The 20,336-nt window shown below is 46.3% G+C and overlaps 1 protein-coding gene across 7 annotated transcripts in view; it reads right to left on the reverse strand.

The window, feature by feature from the left end:
- tns1b (tensin 1b) overlaps positions 1-20,336 on the reverse strand; it is a 668,363-nt gene that overhangs the window by 179,466 nt on the left and 468,561 nt on the right. For all 7 annotated transcript variants that reach the window (XM_078227754.1, XM_078227753.1, XM_078227751.1 and 4 more), the window contains one exon: positions 2,118-2,289. In XM_078227754.1, coding sequence (XP_078083880.1) covers positions 2,118-2,289 — 172 coding nt within the window. The remainder of the gene's footprint in view (positions 1-2,117; positions 2,290-20,336) is intronic.

The raw sequence follows: 20,336 nt of genomic DNA on the forward strand, positions 1-20,336 counted from the left end.
ATGCCCTCATGCCATGAACGAATCAAAAATAACTCGTGGAGCAAAATCACAAGGATGTACCAGATGGGTCAAATGTCCTGATCCTGTGCATTAAAATATGAAAGGCAGCAACAAAATACAGAATATATTTCCAGAATTTCAGAGATCTGGGCGTGCAAGTCCACAGTTCCCTGAAAGTGGCAACACAGGTAGCCAAGGTGATTAAGAAGGCATATAGCAATATAGCATGTTTGCCTTCATCAGCCGGGGTATTGAGTACAGGAGTTGGGAAATCATGTTGCAGCTATATAAAACCTTGGTTAGGCCGCATTTGGAGTATTGTGTGCAGTTCTGGTCACCGCACTACCAAATCTAGAATTATTTCCAGTTGTTCCAAGTGTGGTTTAATCAAGGATCTACATAGGCCTGACATAACATTCTCCTTTGAAATACCATCCCTCTCAAAACCACCACAACTTAAGATGCCTCTTAAAAGTTGCCAATGTGCCACCACATCCTCTGGCAGCATGTTCCAGGCACCCGCTACTCTCTGCATGAAAAATCTCCCCAATACATCTCCCTTATACTTTCCCCTCTCACCTTGAACCTGTGCTCCCCTTGTAATTGACACTTCCACCCTGGCAAAAAGCCTCTGACTATCCACCCTGTCTATGCCTCTCATAATTTTGTAGACCTCTATCAGGTCTGTCCTCAGCCTCCGTCTTTCCAGTGAAAACAATCCTAGTTTATCCAACCTCTCCTCATAGCCAACACCCTCGAGACCAGACAACATCCTGGTTAACTTTCTTTGCACTCTCTCCAAAGCTTCCATGTCGCGTTGGTAGTGCGGTGACCAGAAATGCACACAATACTCCAAATGCGGCCTAACCAAGGTTTTATATAGCTGCAACATGATTTTCCAACTCCTGTACCCAATACCCCGGCTGATGAAGGCAAACATGCCAAATGCCTTCTTAATCACCTTGGCCACCTGTGTTGCCACTTTCAGGGAACTGTGGACCTGCATACCCAGATCTCTGAAATTCTGGAAATATATTATGTATTTTGTTGCTGCCTTCTTCTCTGCAGACTAAACCTCCAATTCAGTTGTCATCAACAAATTTTAAATTTGTACTTTCAATTTCTGGATAATTTCTTCAAATGGTGAACACCAGCGACCCCAGCACCGACCCTTGTGTGGACACCAATTTCCACTTTCTTTCAGTTTCAGTAACTTTACCCCAACTCTCAATTTTGCTTTGTAGCCAGTTTCATGGTGGCAGTTTAGAAGGAGCTTTACTTTGTACCTAACCCCGTGCTGTCCCTGTCCGGGAGTCTTTGATGGGGACTGTACAGTGGGAGCTTTACTCTGTATCTAACCCCGTGCTGTAACTGTCCTGGGAGTGTTTGATGGGGGACAGTGTAGAGGGAGCTTTACTCTGTATCTAACCCCGTGCTGTACCTGTCCTGGGAGTGTTTGATGGGGACAGTGTAGAGGGAGCTTTACTCTGTATCTAACCCCGTGCTGTACCTGTCCTGGGAGTGGTTGATGGGGACAGTGTAGAGGGAGATTTACTCTGTATCTAACCCTGTGCTGTAACTGTCCTGGGAGTGTTTGATGGGGGACAGTGTAGAGGGGGCTTTACTCTGTATCTAACCCTGTGCTGTACCTGTCCTGGGAGTGTTTGATGGGGACAGTGTAGAGGGAGCTTTACTCTGTATCTAACCCCGTGCTGTACCTGTCCTGGGAGTGTTTGATGGGGGACAGTGTAGAGGGAGCTTTACTCTGTATCTAACCCCGTGCTGTAACTGTCCTGGGAGTGTTTGATGGGGGACAGTGTAGAGGGGGCTTTACTCTGTATCTAACCCTGTGCTGTACCTGTCCTGGGAGTGTTTGATGGGGACAGTGTAGAGGGAGCTTTACTCTGTATCTAACCCCGTGCTGTACCTGTCCTGGGAGTGTTTGATGGGGACAGTGTAGAGGGAGCTTTACTCTATATCTAACCCCGTGCTGTACCTGTCCTGGGAGTGTTTGATGGGGACAGTGAAATGGAAAATTTCTATATTCCAAAACTAATATCCCTCACTAAACTATGTCCAAATATTAAAACACAAAATTAAGAAAATTAAATACTAACTAGATAGTTCTCTCCATGTTTGGACATCAGCATCTGTGCGACCTCCTTCAGGTTGGCACGGTAACCTTGCTCCTCCACATCCGAGGGAAAGGAAACTGAAATGATTCGTTCAGTGATGTAAGTCAGGTCAAGATCAGAGCTCTCCTCCATGGTCTGGCACAGGCTCACACTCCTGACAGACAGAAAGAAAACAAAAAGCTCGAGCAGCCAAAGATCACATCAATTTACAATAGGCAGGAGGTAAAGGGGAATTATTCACTCCTGTCAGATACTGCCGGGTTCGTGTGTCTCAGTGTCAGCTCCTGCAAATCAAATGATAGATTGGTTCCAGCACAAGGGGAGGCCATGCAGCCCATTAACTCTGTGCTAGCTCACGGCAAGAACAATTTAGTTCATCTTCTCCACTATGCCATTTTTATATACAGCTACAGGTCCTACCCTTCAGTTGCTTATCCAATTCTCTTCTGAAAGTCGATTGAAATCCATTGTCAGGCAGTGCATGCCACAGTAGCAGCGCATTTCACAGTAATTTCATTGCAGTGTGGATGTAAGCCTACTTTTGACTAATAAATAAATTTTAATCTTTTGATCAAAACCACTCGCTGCGCAGAAAGGTTTGTCCTTTCGTCATTTAGCCTCACTCTAATTCCTCTGGTTCACAATCTTCCCACCAATGGGAACAATTTCTCCCTCTCTACTTGATCCAGGCGCCCCATGGTTTTGAACACCTCTATCAAATCTCCTCTCACTCCCCTTCTCTAATCTATCCTCATAAATGAAGTCTCTCATATCTGGAACATTCTCATGCATCTTTTCCGCACCCTCTCTAAAACTTTCCTGAAATGTGGTGTTCGAAATTGGACCCATATTGCAACTGTAGCTGAAGCTGTTCCATAAAGATTCCTTGTTTTTTGTTCTCGCTGCCTCTATTGATAAAGGCCAACATTCCTTGGGCTTTAATAACCAACCTGATCTGCCGACATTATTGATTTTGACAAATGTACCCTCAGGTCCCTTGGTTCTTGAACTTTAGAATTGTACCCTTTATTTTATATAAGAGCCTCTCATTGATCCTCCAACTAAAATGAATCAGTCCAGACTTCTCTGCATTAAATTTCATCTGGCATGTGTCTATCCATTCCATCAGCCTTTCTACTCCTCTGGGAGTCTGAGACTATCCTTCACGCAGTTCACAATACTTCCAACTTTGGTATCATCTGCAAATTTTGAAACCGTGCCCTTTACACCCAAATTAGGTTATTAATAAAGATCAAGAAAAGCAGGGGTCCTAATAATGATGACCCTTGTGTAATCCCATCATATACCTTCCTCCCGTCCACAAACCAACTGTCCATCTCTATTCTCTCATTCCTGTCACTCAGCCACTCATATACACCGTCACTGTCCATTTCCTAACATGGTATTAACTTTGCTGCTGTCTGCTGGTTTATCAAACACCTTTTGGAAGTCGATGTGCCCCACATTAACAACATTACCCTCACTAACCCTCCCTGCTACTTCATCAAGAAACCCAGATAGGTTATTTGAATGTGATTGCCTTTAACAACTGCATCTGGCTTTCCTCAATAAATTACACTTTTCTAAGTGACTGTTGGGGTTAATCTAACTGCTCTTTAAGCATTTGTGCCGTGCTTGTGTCTCCCAGCAGGGCCTAGGGGGCGATCAGTGGGGGTCAGGGGTCCCGCTGTCACTCTGCACAGGGATCGGTTCGGGCAGGAGGGAGGTCAGTGATCAGGGTGGGCTGGGGCGGGGGGTTGGGGGGGGGTCTGCCTGCAGTAGGGGGATTGTCACTGATGGGGGGACTGGACATTGGGGTGGGATGGAGGGGTTCGGGGCTGGCCTACGAATGTATGGGGGGGCTACAGTTGGGCCATGGGGGGTTTGGGAGGGCAGCACTGCGGGGGTCGCAGGCTGGCCAGCGATCGAGTTGGCCAACAAATGGGAGGCTGACAGTTGGGGGCGACTGCGCATGCACAGAGACCTGCTAATTTCAGCCTCTCCAGCGGGAATAGGATCCCTCCTCTGAATTGTAATGATATTCACGCTGGTGGTCTCTGTGGTGCACAGAGTGTGGGAGATTCTAGTGTGAACTCCCACTGAAAAGACCAGTGTGAATTACTCCAGTTTTCCCGCAAATTCAACTCTTAGAATTTTTTGGGAGAATTCCGGCCCAAATTTCTGGTACTATCCAGTTAGGGACCAGTAACATTTTGCTTAAAGTTTGAGCTCCAAGTCACTCAGTAAGAGAATAAAGGATTCCACAGTTTCTGAAGAAACAAATTAAACTTCACTTTACAAAGTCATAGAAGTGAAACAATTTACAATATTCATCTTATACTCGAACACTGCGAGTTAACATGAGGTATGCATGGGAAACGGGCAAACTGTGGTTAAACTCAACACATTGCACAATAAATAGAGAACGCAACCGAGAGAGATTCCACGGATTTCATAGCAACATACCCGCATGTCAGTAAACACTGTGGGGTGGGGTGGAAAAACTGGCGTGCAGCTCTCCAGCAACACAGCCGGGTCTTTGCTGCAGAATTTCTGGCACCGAGTGCATGGAAAAGCTAGGGATGTGGTTTCTGCTGTCACTCTGCCAGGGCGGGGCCTGATAGAGCTGGCAACACCAGCTCCACAGAGATCAGTGCCCCCTTTTAAAGTTTGGCACTGGTTGGCACTGCTTGGGCATGTCCCTCTGTCCCTGACGGGTTCCCTCAACTGCTTCACCGATGTGACATCATGTCAGCTTGGGGGGGGGGGGGGCTTCTTTACGGGGGGGGGGGGGGGGGGGGGTGGTGGCGGGGGGGGATCACATGGCAGGAAGCCCTTTAAATACATTGCAATGTATTTCTCGCCTAGAAACGTCACTGGTGTGGGCTGGGGAAAATCAGAAAATGAGACCTTGCTGGCGAGTATCTCGTTTTCCGATTCTCGCGAGATTTCATGCCCACGTCCTCGTTTGTGCTCACAGCGAATGTGTATGCAAAATCGTCCCCTGCCAGGCAACCAATCTGGTTGAAACTGTCTCTCTTACAAGGCTATCCAGACTTTGCTTTTGAAGATCTAGCCTTGGAATTCTCTCCAAACATTGTTCAGCTTTGGACTGCCTCAACAACTGCTCACCTCATATCCCTGCACCTAAAACCCCTTCTCCTGGGTTCCACCTCACAAGCACAATTTCAGCTCTTCAGCCAGGCTGAGAATAACATCACTGTTCCAAAGATTGACCTTCACTCATATGACCCACAGCAGGGAGCCCTGAACCTTCCATTGTCTTCTCAGACCCCCAGCATTTCTCCTGATCCCTTTGTACTTGAAGCCTGCCAGCCGAATAACTTTTACTCTTTGGAGCCTCTTTTTTTGCTCCTTCATTCTCTCCCTCTCTCTCTCAGAGACCTCTCCCTGTCCCCTCTCCTTGATTCTCCTTTTTGGGACCTCTCCCTGTCCCCTTTCCCTCTCCCCTCTCTGGGACTCCTGCCTAGTACGGCACCTCACTCCTGGGTTTCGTGATCAGGTTTCTGCACTGTTTATTTTTCATGCAGACACCCTGAGAACTTGTTCCTGGCCCAAAACACTCTGACTGCTGAATTGCGCGTGTGTAGTCTGCAACGGATCCCCATTCCCAAGGCTGAGCTGTCAAGACTTGTAGTTCCTGCCCTCTGCCCAATGTCAATGTAAGTTGGGATCCTTAACACCATAATGACCACTCAGTATCCGCAGGGGCACCCCATCAGGTACTGGTGAGTTAGCAACTATAAATACAGTCAGCCTTTCTAATACCTCCTTTTTCTCAATTTTTACCCCATCCAGTATCTCAACTACCTCCTCTTGCACTATTGGCAGCATCTTTAATTTTGGTAAAGACAGAAGCAAAGTGCAATGAGAAAGGATTAGTTGGCAATCTAGTTGTGAGAGAACCCGCGGGGACGAGTGACCATAATATGGTAGAATTCTTTATCAAGGTGGATAGTGACGTAGTTGATTCTGAGACCAGGATCCTGAATCTCTATAAAGGTAACGATGATGGTATGAGGCATGAATTGGCCATGATGGACTGGGAAACATTACTGAAAGGAAAGACAGTGGACAGGCAACGGCAGGCATTTAAAGAATGAATAGGTGAACTCCAGAAGTTGTTTATTCATGTTTGGCACAAGAGTTGTAAGGGAATTGTGGCCAAACCATGGCTTATAAGGGAAATTAGAGATAGTATCAGATTCAAGGAAGAAGCATACAAATTGGCAAAAAAAAAGCAATAGGCCTGAGGATTGGGAGCAGTTTAAAATTCAGCAAAGGAGGACCAAGGGATTGATTAAGAAGGGGAAAATAGAGTATGAAATTAAGCCAGCGGGCTACATAAAATCTGACTGTAAAAGTTTCTATAGGTATGTAAAGAGAAAAAGATTGACAAAAACGAATGTAGGCCCCTTACAGCCAGACACAGGAGAATTCATAACGGGGAATAAAGAAATGGCCAAGGAATTAAATTTGTACTTTGCTTCAGTCTTCACAAAGGAAGGCATGAATAATGTACCAGAAGTTCTGAGAGAAACAAGTTTTAGTGAGGAGCTGAAGGAAATCAGCATTAGTAGAGAAATGGTTTTGGGGGAAATTGATGGGATTGAAGGTGGATAAATCTCCAGGTCCTAAAAATCTTCATCCCAGAATACTTAATGAAGTGGCCCTGGAAATAGTAGATCCATTGTTGGTTATTTTCCAAAATTCTTTGGACTCTGGGATAGTTCCTACAGATTGGAGGGTAGCTAACGTAAGCCCGCTATTCAAAAAGGGAGGGAGAGAGAAAACAGGGAACTATAGACCAGTGAACCTAACATCGATACTGGGAAAGTTGTGAGAGTCTATTATCAAGGATATCATAACACGGCATTTGGAAGGCAGTGGTATAATCAGACAAAGTCAGCATGGAAGTCACATTTGTCAAATCTATTGAAATTCTTTGAGGATGTAACTTGTAGAGTTGACTGAGGAGCACCAGAGGATGTGGTTTATTTAGACTCATAGAATCCATGGACTCATAGAATCCTACAGTACAGAAGGAGGCCGTTCGGCCCCATCTAGTCTACACCGACCACAATCCCACATAACCCCATGCATTTACCCTAACTAGTCTCCTTGACACTCAGGGGCAATTTAGCGTGGCCAATCCACCTAACCCACACATCTTTGGACTGTGGGAGGAAACCAGAGCACCCGGAGGAAACCCATGCAGGCACAGAGAGAACGTGCAAGCTCCACACAGCGACCCAAGCCGGGAATCAAACCCAGGTCCCTGGCGCTGTGAGACAGCAGTGCTAACCACTGTGCCACCGTGCTGCCCTAGACTTTAAGAAGGCTTTCGACAAGGTCTCACATAACAGACACTATGTAAAGTTAAAGCACATGGGATTGCAGGTAATTTCTTGAGATGCATAGAAAGCTGGTTGGCAGATAGGAAGCAAAGAGTTGGCATAAATGGGTCTTTGCCTGATTGGCAGCCAGGAACTAGTGGGGTTCTACAGGGATCTGTGCTAGGACTGTTCACAATACATATTAATGATTTGGAAGAGGGAACTGAATGTATTACCTTCAAATTTGTAGATGACACAAGGTTGGATGGGAGGGTGAGCTGTGAGGAGAATGCAGAGATGCTTCAGCATAATTTGAAGAGGCTGAGTATGTGGGCATCTGCATAGCAGATGCAGTATCATGTGGATAAATATGAGATTATCCTCTTCGATAGCAATAGTTGGAAGACAGATGATGACTTGAATGGGTGTAAATTGAGAGAGGCGGATACTCAGCAAGACCTTGCTGTTCTCATGCATCAGTCGCTGAAAATAAGCACGTAGGTACAGCAGGCAGTAAAGAAGGCAAATGGTATGTTGGCCTTCATAGCGAGAGGATTCCGGTACAAGGATAGGGATTTTTTTTCTGCAATTGTATAAGGTGTTGGCGAGGCTACACCTGGAGTTTTGTGTGCAGTTCTGATGTCCTTATCTGAGGAAGGATGTCCTTACTATAGAGGGAGCGCAGCAAAGGTTTACCAGGCTGATTCCTGAGATGATAGGTCTGTCACATGAGGAGAGACTAATTCGGTTAGGATATGGGGGTAAGGGGGGATCAGGATATTGAATTTGATGATCAGCCATGATCAACGTGAATGGTAGAACAGTGTCTGTTTCTATGCTTCTATATTTACAGAGTACCTGAGGCATGCCGCCTGTCCCTATGCATATATCTCCTCTTTGGTCCCAAATTCAAAATCACACAGTTGTTACAGCGCAGTAGGAGGTCGCTTGGCCCACCATGTCTGCACCAGCTCTCCGAATGAGCAATCCATCTGGTATCATTCCGCCACCTTCTCTCCGTAACTCTGTGCGTTCTTCCTTTTCAGATAACAGTCTAATTCTGTTTTGAATACTTTGATGGAACCTGCCTCCACCACACACTGAGGCTGTGAATCCCAGTTCTTAACCACTCATTGATGACAAAATATTTTCCCATATCATTTTTGCTTCTTTTGACAGTTATTTTAAATCTGCCTTTTCATCTTGACCCTTTCATCAGTGGGAACAATTTCTCCATATCTACTTTGTCCAGCACCCTGGTGATTTTGAACATCTCTGTCAAATCTCCCCTCAGCCTTCTTCTCTACAAGAAGAACAGCCCCAACGTCTCCAATTTATTCGCATAACTGAAGCTCTTCTTCCCTGGAACCATTCTTGTGAATCTTTTCCACACTCTCTCCTAAGCCTTCAAATCTTTCCCAAAGTGCAGCACCCCAGAACCGGACACAATACTCCAGCTGAGGTTGAAATAGAGACTTATACAAATGCAACCACTTTGCTCTTGTTTTCCATGGCCTTTTCAATAATAGTAACTCCTCACTTAAAGTTGTGGCTGTGGTCTGGAAAATCACAACTTTAAGTGAAACAACTTTGTGTGAATCATTGGTCCCCATAGGAATCAATGTTAAAGACAGAGTTAGGTTCCTTTGTAGCTTTCTTGCCGAACGGAAAAGATTAAATACAAAGAACAAAGAACAAAGAACAATACAGCACAGGAACAGGCCCTTCGGCCCTCCAAGCTCGCGCCGCTCCCCGGTCCAGGATTGAATCCTGAATCCAGGATCCCCGCCCAATTTTCCAGCCTATCTACATACCAATATCCTATCCACCGAGCTGTCCCTCACAGCTACGATGCTTTGTTCATCACAACCTATTAACTCACCCCCACCCCCCCATTCCAGACCATGTGATCTCCAGGGAGAGGCGAAAACCCAGAGTGAAAACCCCAGGGCCAATATGGGGAAAAAAAATCTGGGAAATTCCTCTCCGACCCCCTGAGGCGATCGAAACGAGTCCAGGAGATCACACTGGCCCTGATCGGAAAATGCTTCCCAACCCTAGTCATTTCCACTTCCACGAACACCATATGAATTCCCTGCCCCCGAGACAGGTTCCCAACTATCCGCAGTCTCGCTCTGTACTGGCACCAGCAAGATGATCGTAGAATGAAGCCTTGAAACGAGAAACAAGGAACAATTAGCCCGCGCCGCTCCCTGGTCCAAACTAGACCACTCTTTTGTATCCCTCCATTCCCACTCCGTTCATATAGTTGTCTAGATAAGTCTTAAACGTTCCCAGTGTGTCCGCCTCCACCACCTTGCCCGGCAACACATTCCAGGCCCCCACGACCCTCTGTGTAAAATATGTCCTTCTGATATCTGTGTTAAACCTCCCCCCCTTCACCTTGAACCTATGACCCCTCGTGAACGTCACCACCGACCCGGGGAAAAGCTTCCCACCGTTCACCCTATCTATGCCTTTCATAATTTTATACACCTCTATTAAGTCTCCCCTCATCCTCCGTCTTTCCAAGGAGAACAACCCCAGTTTCCCCAATCTCTCCTCATAACCAAGCCCCTCCATACCAGGCAACATCCTGGTAAACCTCCTCTGTACTCTCTCCAAAGCCTCCACGTCCTTCTGGTAGTGTGGCGACCAGAACTGGACGCAGTATTCCAAATGCGGCCGAACCAACGTTCTATACATCTGCAACATCAGACCCCAACTCTTATACTCTATGCCCCGTCCTATAAAGGCAAGCATGCCATATGCCTTCTTCACCACCTTCTCCACCTGTGACGTCACCTTCAAAGATCTGTGGACTTGCACACGCAGGTCCCTCTGCGTCTCTACACCCTTTATGGTTCTTCCATTTATCGTGTAGCTCCTCCCTACATTATTCCCACCAAAATGCATCACTTCGCATTTATCAGGATTGAACTCCATCTGCCATTTCCTTGCCCAAATTTCCAGCCTATCTATATCCTTCTGTAGCCTCTGACAATGTTCCTCACTATCTGCAAGTCCTGCCAGTTTTGTGTCGTCCGCAAACTTACTGATCACCCCAGTTACTCCTTCTTCCAGATCGTTTATATAAATCACAAACAGCAGAGGTCCCAATACAGAGCCCTGCGGAACACCACTAGTCACAGGCCTCCAGCCGGAAAAAGACCCTTCCACTACCACCCTCTGTCTTCTATGACCAAGCCAGTTCTCCACCCATCTTGCCACCTCCCCCTTTATCCCATGGGATCCAACCTTTTTCACTAGCCTACCATGAGGGACTTTGTCAAACGCTTTACTAAAGTCCATATAGACAACATCCACGGCCCTTCCTTCGTCAACCATTCTGGTCACTTCTTCAAAAAACACCACCAGGTTAGTGAGGCATGACCTCCCTCTCACAAAATACTGTACCATGCGTGTGCAGCAGCGTGCATTCCTAGCTAGAATAACTTGCAAAGTAAAATAAAGCACTGAGTATAACAGAAATACAATGTTTATTCAAATGAGGTAACACTAAATCACCCAAACAAGCCTTGAGCAGCACAGCTTTTGGGTCTTACCCACTGCTCTCCTGAAACGCCGTCCAACTTTTTCCTTGCTTTCCTTTTCAACTCTCTCTCTCGCTCTCTTTCTCTCCCCATCCCACTTTGTCTCTCTCCTTTTACACTCTCCCATTCTCCCTGTCTCCCTCTCTTGTTCTCTCTCCCACTCTCTCTGTCTCTCTCTCTCTTTTCCACTCTCTCCTTTCCTACTGTCAGTGTCTCTCTCTCTCTCAGAAAAGATTCACTAGGATGCTACCGGGACTTGATGGATTGAGTTATAAAGAGAGGTTGGATAGACTGGGACTTTTTTCTCTGGAGTGTAGGGGGCTGAGAGGTGATCTTATAGAGGTCTATAAAATAATGAGGGACATAGATCAGACAGATAGTCATTATCTTTTCCCAAAGGTAGTCTAAAACTAGAAGGCGGAGGTTTAAGGTGAGGGGCGAGAGATACAAAAGGTCTAGAGGGGTAATTTTTTCATACAGAGGGTGGTGAGTGTCTGGAACAAGCTGCCAGAGGTAGTAGTAGAGGCGGGTACAATTTTGTCTTTTAAAAAGCATTTAGATAGTTACATGGGTACGATGGGTATAGAGGGATATGGGCCAAATGCGGGCAATTGGGATTAGCTTAGGGGTTTTAAAAAAAGGGCGGCATGGACAAGTTGGGCCGAAGGGCCTGTTTCCTCTATGACTCTATGACTCTCTTTTTCACTCTCTCTCCCCCACTCTATTGGCAGAAATTCCCCATCCTGTCTGTGGTGGATTTCAGAGTGGGTGGAAGTGGAGAATCTAGTGGGAGACCCACCATTGTGGAAATATTTGCAATTCTCCCGATGGCAGGTCATACATCCTGCTGACTAATGACATTAATTTGCATTTATTACCATCTGATGAATGCTCATTAAACTCCAGCAGGAAGTCCCATCAGTCCAAATCTCATTTGAGCAGCGGCACAGCTCAGACCTCACTTTACTCCTGACTTGCAGGTGAATGCAGCACACACAGCCTAGCTGTCACTGCGCTGCACCATCCGTGTGATGCCAGTGGAATGCCACATTGCTGAGCTGGAGAGTGAGTTCATGCCCAGTCACTGTCTCTGTAGTTACAGAGATTGAGGTCCTGTTTATTAAATTCTTTCCGAGCTCCTCATCCCACTTTCTGCCTCTGTCATTGAGACTGATGTGGTCCATGGCCACTAGTTGCAGCTATGCTTTGGGAATGTTCAGTCAGCGACATCCTTGATTCTGACACCATCCTGGATTGATGTCTGCAGCCACAGAAACACCTGAGTGTTCCCCTCACTCTCAGATCCACAATCACTCCCGCTTTCCCGATTTTCTTCCCTGTCACAGCTGAACCCGTCATGATGCGAAGGATGTATCTCAGGCTGCATTCCCCAGCCCAACCATCACTTATATCAGCATTAATGCACCAGGAGATGTCCAAAGATGTGCGGGTTAGGTTGATTGGCCAGGTTAAAAATTGCCCCTTAGAGTCCTGGGATGCATAGGTTAGAGGGATTAGTGGGTAAATATGTGGGGGTAGGGCCTGGGTGGGATTGTGGTCGGTGCAGACTCGATGGGCCGAATGGCCTCCTTCTGCATTGTAGGGTTTCTATGATCTATGATTCTAGGAGACTCCTGCTCTACCTGCCTGGATGTCCTTAACCTGGAAGGAACTCACTTCAGTCTGATACTGTACAGCATGAGCCTGTTTGTCTCAGCTCCTCTATCTCCATGTCCTTCTCCAGCTGTCTGCAGCCTTTGATACGGTGTGGTCACTCCGTCCTCCTCCAATACCTCTCCACTGTCATCCAGCTGGGTGGGGCTGCTCTCACCTGGTTCCATCCTAATCCAATCACAGCCAGAGAATCACCCTCAGTGGTTTCTCTTCCTGCTCCCACTACCGTTTACTCTGGTATCCCCTGAGGATCAATCCTTGGCCCGTCCTGTTTCTCGGGGTGATTTTCCAAATCTTCCCGCCAGCGGGAATGTTGGGAAGGTTTAAGGAATTCTTTCCCTAAGACTCTCCACCTCTCTCCCTCTCTTTCCCCTTCTAAGATACTCCTTAAACTGTCCCTGTGACGAAGCATTTAGCCACCTGATCTATTATTTCCTGATAAGGCTCAATGTCAGATTTTGTCTGATAATAGACACAAAGTTATCGAGTCATAGATGTTTACAGCATGAAAACAGGCCATTCAGCCCAACTTGTCCATGCCGCTCCTGTTTTTTTTAGCAACTAAGCTAGTCCCAATTGCCCATGCAGTGGTAGTGGAATCAGACACTTAAGGAACATTTAAGCAGTTATTGGATAGGCACATGGAGCACACCAGGATGATAGGGAGTGGGATAGCTTGATCTTGGTTTCAGATAAAGCTCGGCACAACATCGTGGGCTGAAGGGCCTGTTCTGTGCTGTACTGTTCTATGTTCTATGTTCTACATGCTTGGCCCATCCCTCAATAGCCATCTTACTCATATAATTGTCCAAGCGCTTTTTAAAAGGCAAAATTGTACCTGCCTCTACTACTACCTCTAGCCACAGTGACCAGGTCACTGGCACAGAGTCAGGCTCTGTGGTCCGGAAAGGAAAGAGAGGGGTTAGGAGAGCAATAGTGGTGGGGGATGCGTCGGTTAGAGGCACGGACAGGCGATTCTGTGGATGCGAACGGGACTCCAGGATGGTAGTCTGCCTACCTGGTGCTGGGGTAATGGATGTCTCCAAGCGGATAGGAGGCATCTTAAAAGGGGAAGATAAAGAAACGGATGTCATTATACACATTGGTGCAAATGACGTAGATAGGAAGAGCAGGGGGACCCTACGAGAGCAATTCAGGGAGTTGGGAAAGAGACTAAAAAGTAGGGCCTCCAGGGTGGCCATCGCTGGGCTATTCCCAATGCCTCGTGCCAGTGAGGCTAAGAATAGGGAGTTAGTACAATTGAATGCTTGGCTAAAGGACTGGTCCAGGAGGGAGGGCTTCATTTTCCTAGATCAATGGGAAGTTTTCAGGAGAGGATGGCACCTGTACAAGAAGGACGGGTCACAACTAAGTTGGAAGGGCACGAATATCCTGGCTGGGAGTTTTGCTAGTGCAGTTCGGGGGGGTTTAAACTAGTATGGCAGGGGGGTGGGGTTCAAAATATTAGGTCTACAAGTGTAGAGGCTGGGGACGAGCCTGGGGCTGGGACAAGGCTGGCAAAGAAGAAGCGCACTCTGGGGGAGGATGGCCTCATTGGGCCTGGAGGTCTGGAGTGCTTATACTTCAATGCAAGGAGCGTAGCAGGTAAGACAGATGAACTTAGGGCCTTAATGCTCACGAGGAATTTGGATGTGGTTGCGGTGACAGAGACTTGGTTGAAAGAAGGACAGGACTGGCAGCTGAATATTCCGGGGTACAAGTGTTTTAGGCGAGACAGAGGAGGGGCCAAAAGAGGTGGGGGAGTAGCAGTATTAGTTGGAGAGCCTATTACAGCGGTGCAGAGGGAGGACAATTCAGAGGGGTCGTGTAACGAGTCACTCTGGGTGGAGCTTAGAAACAGGAAGGGCGCAGTCACTATGTTGGGGGTATACTACAGGCCCCCCAACAGCCCAAGGGAAGTGGAAGAACGGATATGTCAGGAGATACTGGATAGGTGCAGGAAAAATAGGGTATTTGTAGTGGGAGACTTCAATTTCCCTGGTACAGACTGGAAATTGCTCAGAGCTGGGACTCTGAATGGGGAGGAATTTGTAAAATGCGTACAGGAGGGTTCTTTGGAACAATATGTAGATAGCCCGACTAGAGAGGGGGCTATACTGGACCTAGTACTGGGGAATGAGCCCGGTCAGGTCTTCAAAGTTTCGGGAGGGGAACATGTGGCAAATAGTGACCACAATTCTGTTAGCTTTAGGATAGTGATGGAAAAGGATGAGTGGTGTCCCAAGGGTAAGGTGTTGAATTGGGGGAAGGCTAACTTTAGTGGGATTAGGCAGAAATTGGCAGCTCTTGATTGGGAGAGGCTGTTTGAGGGTAAATCCACATCTGGCATGTGGGAGTCTTTTAAGGAACAGTTGTTAGGGCTACAGGACAGGCATGTGCCTGTAAAAAAGGATAGGAAGGGTAGGATTCGAGAACCGTGGATAACCAGGGAAATTGAGGGACTGGTCAAAAAGAAAAGAGAGGCCTATGTTAGGTCCAGGCAGCTAAAAACGGAGGGAGCTCTGGAGGAGTACAAAGAAAGTAGGAAAGAACTCAAACGGGTAATTAGAAGGGCAAAAAGGGGTCACAAAATGTCCTTGGCAGACAGGATTAAGGAGAATCCCAAGGCATTTTATTCATACGTTAGGAACAAAAGGGTTGTCAGGGGAAAAAATCGGACCTCTCAGGGACAAAAGTGGGGAAGTATGCTTGGAGCCCAAAGAAGTAGGGGAGATCCTAAATGAATTCTTTGCGTCGGTATTCACAAAGGAGAGGGATGTGTTGACTGGAAGTGTCTCGGAGGGGAGTGTTGAACCGTTGGAGAAAATCTCCATTACAAGGGAGGAAGTGTTAGGTTTGTTAGAGAATATAAAGACTGACAAATCCCCAGGGCCTGATGGAATCTATCCAAGGCTGCTCAGGGAGACGAGAGATGAAATCGCTGGGCCTCTGACGCAAATCTTTGTCTCGTCACTGGACACAGGTGAGGTCCCAGAGGATTGGAGGATAGCTAATGTGGTCCCGTTATTTAAGAAGGGTAGGAAGGATAACCCGGGTAATTATAGGCCGGTGAGCTTGACATCCGTGGTGGAGAAGTTGTTGGAGAAGATTCTTAGAGATAGGATGTATGCGCATTTAGAAAGGAATAAACTCATTAACGATAGTCAGCATGGTTTTGTGAGAGGGAGGTCATGCCTCACTAACCTGGTGGAATTTTTTGAAGAAGTGACTAGAATGGTTGACGAGGGAAGGGCCGTGGATGTCGTCTATATGGACTTTAGTAAAGCGTTTGACAAAGTCCCTCATGGTAGGCTGGTGCAAAAGGTTGGATCTCATGGGGTAAAGGGGGAGGTGGCTAGATGGGTGGAGAACTGGCTTGGTCACAGAACACAGAGGGTGGTAGTGGAAGGGTCTTTTTCCGGCTGGAGGCCTGTGACTAGTGGTGTTCCGCAGGGCTCTGTATTGGGATCTCTGCTGTTTGTGATTTATAGAAACGATCTGGAAGAAGGTGTAACTGGGGTGATCAGTAAGTTTGCGGACGACACAAAATTGGCAGGACTTGCAGATAGTGAGGAGCATTGTCAGAGGCTACAGAAGGATATAGATAGGCTGGGAATTTGGGCAAGGAAATGGCAGATGGAGTTCAATCCTGATGAATGCGAAGTGATGCATTTTGGTAGAACTAATGTAGGGAGGAGCTATACGATAAATGGCAGAACCATAAAGAGTGTAGATACGCAGATGGACCTGGGTGTGCAAGTCCACAGATCCTTGAAGGTGACGTCACAGGTGGAGAAGGTGGTGAAGAAGGCATATGGCATGCTTGCCTTTATAGGACGGGGCATAGAGTATAAAAGTTGGGGTCTGATGTTGCAGATGTATAGAACGTTGGTTCGGCCGCATTTGGAATACTGCGTCCAGTTCTGGTCGCCACACTATCAGAAGGACGTGGAGGCTTTGGAGAGAGTACAGAGGAGGTTTACCAGGATGTTGCCTGGTATGGAGGGGCTTAGTTATGAGGAGAGATTGGGTAAACTGGGATTGTTCTCCCTGGAAAGACGGAGGATGAGGGGAGACTTAATAGAGGTGTATAAAATTATGAAAGGCATAGATAGGGTGAACGGTGGGAAGCTTTTCCCCAGGTCGGTGGTGACGTTCACGAGGGGTCATCGGTTCAAGGTGAAGGGGGGGAAGTTTAACACAGATATCAGAAGGACATATTTTACACAGAGGGTGGTGGGGGCCTGGAATGCGCTGCCAGGCAAGGTGGTGGAGGCGGACACACTGGGAACGTTTAAGACTTATCTAGATAGCCACATGAACGGAGTGGGAATGGAGGGATACAAAAGAATGGTCTAGTTTGGACCAGGGAGCGGCACGGGCTTGGAGGGCCGAAGGGCCTGTTCCTGTGCTGTATTGTTCTTTGTTCTCTGGCAGCTTGTTCCAGACACTCACCATCCTCTGTGTCAAAAAATTGCCCCTCTCTTTTGTATCTCTCCCCTCTCACCTTAAACCGATGCCCTCTAGTTTTAGACTCCCCTACCTTTGGGAAAAGATATTGACTATCTGGCTGATCTGTGCCCCTCAATATTTTATAGACCTCTATAAGATCACCCCTAAGCCTCCTATGCTCCAGAGACAAAAGTCCCAGTCTATCCAGCCTCTCCTTACAACTCAAACCATCAAGTCCCGGTAGCATCCTAGTAAATCTTTTCTGCACTTTTTCTAGTTTAATAATATCCTTTCTATAATAGGGTGACCAGAACTGTACACAGTACTCCAAGTGAGGCCGTACCAATTTCTTGTACAACTTCAACAAGATGTCCCAACTCCTGTATTCAATGTTCTGACCGATGAAACTAAGCATGCCGAATGCCTTCTTCACCACCCTGTCCACCTGTGACTCCACTTTCAATGAGCTATGAACATGTACCCCTAGATCTCTTTGTTCTATAACTCTCCCCAATACCCTACCATTAACTGAGTAAGTCTTGCCCTGGTTCAATCTACCAAAATGCATCACCTCGCATTTATCTAAATTAAACTCCATCTGCCATTCATCAGCCCACTGGCCCAATTGCTCCAGATCCCATTGCAATCCTAGATAATCTTCTTCACTATCCGTTATGCCACCAATCTTGGTGTCATCTGAAAACTTACTAACTATGCCTCCTAAATTCTCATCCAAATCATTAATATAAATGACAAATAACAATGGACCCAACACCGATCCCTGAGGCACGCCACTGGTCACAAGTCTCCAGTTTGAAAAACAACAACCCTCGACAACCACCCTCTGGCTTCTGTCATCAAGCCAATTTTGTATGCATTTGGCTACCTCACCTTGCATCCCGTGAGATTTAACCTGATGCAACAACCTCCCATGCAGTACCTTGTCAAAGGCTTTGCTAAAGTCCATGTAGACAACATCAGCTGCACTGCCCTCATCTACCTTCTTGGTTACCATTTCAGAAACCTCAATCAAATCTGTGAGATATGATTTTCCACTCACAAAGCTGTCCCTAATCAATAATTGCATCTCGAAATGCCTGTATATCCTGTCTCTAAAATACCTTCCAACAACTTACCCACGACAGATGTGAAGCTCATAATCATTCTGGTGAGACTACAGATCACACATGAAAGCTGTGATATAAATACAAATGTGTTTTTATTATGTACACGAAAAATTCACACATGCCTGTATATGTGCAGGCTGTACTAGACCTGTACAGTATGCACACAGTGTATACAGGAATGATTCACACATGCCTGTACATGTATGGGCTGTACTAGAGCTGAACAGTATACACACAGTGTATACAGGAATGATTCACACATTGCCTATCCATGTACAGGCTGTACGAGACCTGTACAGTATGCACACAGTGTATACAGAAATGAGTAGACCTGTACAATATACACAGAGTGTCAAAGGGAACAATTCACTTTCACCAACACTGAGACACAGTTGATCTCGACAGCATTGGCTACCCTGTGGGTAGTTGACACTCACTCTGTAAATAATTTATTTTTAGGATAACAAGTTAGAACGTCTGAGTAGCTGGCATTCCATTCCATTCCCTGAATTTTAAAGGATTTAATCACGTCCCACAGTATCTCATTTTGAACATTTTCTGGTTCATTCCAGACTGCCCACTTCACCCTTCAGTGAAGGACGTGATAACTCAAGAGTGACTGAATCCAATCAGTGCAACACCCACAAACACGCACACGCACACATGCAGGCACACACGCACGCACATAGACATACACACAAACACACACACACACACACATACACACACAAAGGCATTAAAATAGGGAATCATGATCGCGAAGGGGCTGGATTTTACAGCTGAACGCAGCACTCCAGTGTTGGGAATTACGAAGCTCCCGACAGACACAGACAGAAATACACAATCACCGACAGACACAGACAGAAATACACAATCACCGACAGACACAGACAGAAATACACAATTACCGACAGACAAAGACAGAAAGACACAATCACTGACAGACACAGACAGAAATACACAATCACCGACAGACACAGACAGAAATACACAATCACCGACAGATACAGACAGAAATACCCAATCACCGACAGACACAGACAGAAATACACAATCACCGAGAGACGCAGGCAGAAATACACAATCAGCGAGAGACACAGATAGAAATACACAATCACTGACAGACACAGACAGAAATACACAATCACCGACAGACGCAGACAAAAATACACAATCACAGGCAGACAGAGACAGAAATACACAATCACTGACCGACACAAACAGAAATACACAATAACTAACAGACACAGACAGAAATAGACAATCACTGACAGACACAAACAGAAATACACAATCACCGAAAGACACAGACAGAAATACACAATCACCGACAGACATGGACAGAAATACACAATCACCGACAGACGCAGACAGAAATACACAATCACAGACAGACACAGACAGAAATACACAATCACAGACAGGCACAAACAGAAATACGCAATCACCGACAGACACAGACAAGAATACACAATCACTGACAGACACAACAGATATACACAATCACCGACAGACACAGACAGAAATACACAATCACAGACAGACACAGACAGATATACACAATCAACGAGACACAGACACAGACAGAAATACACAATCACTGACAGACACAGAGAGAAATACACAATCACTGACAGACACAAAAGATATACACAATCACCGACAGACACAGACAGAAATACACAATCAGCGACAGGCACAGACAGAAATACACAATCACCGACAGACGCAGACAGAAATACACAATCACAGACAGACACAGACAGAAATACACAATCACCGACAGACACAGACAGAAATACACAATCACCGACAGACACAGACAGAAATACACAATCACTGACAATCACAAAGAGAAATATACAATGAGTGACAGACACAGACAGAAAAACGCAATCACTGACAGACACAGACAGAAATACACAATCACTGACAGACACAGACAGAAATACACAATCACCGACAGACACAGACACAGGCAGAAATACACGATCACTGACAGACATAGACAGAAATACTCAATCACTGAAAAACAGA

Source organism: Mustelus asterias, chromosome 14 (assembly GCF_964213995.1).
Source record: "Mustelus asterias chromosome 14, sMusAst1.hap1.1, whole genome shotgun sequence".
Lineage (NCBI taxonomy): Eukaryota > Metazoa > Chordata > Chondrichthyes > Carcharhiniformes > Triakidae > Mustelus > Mustelus asterias.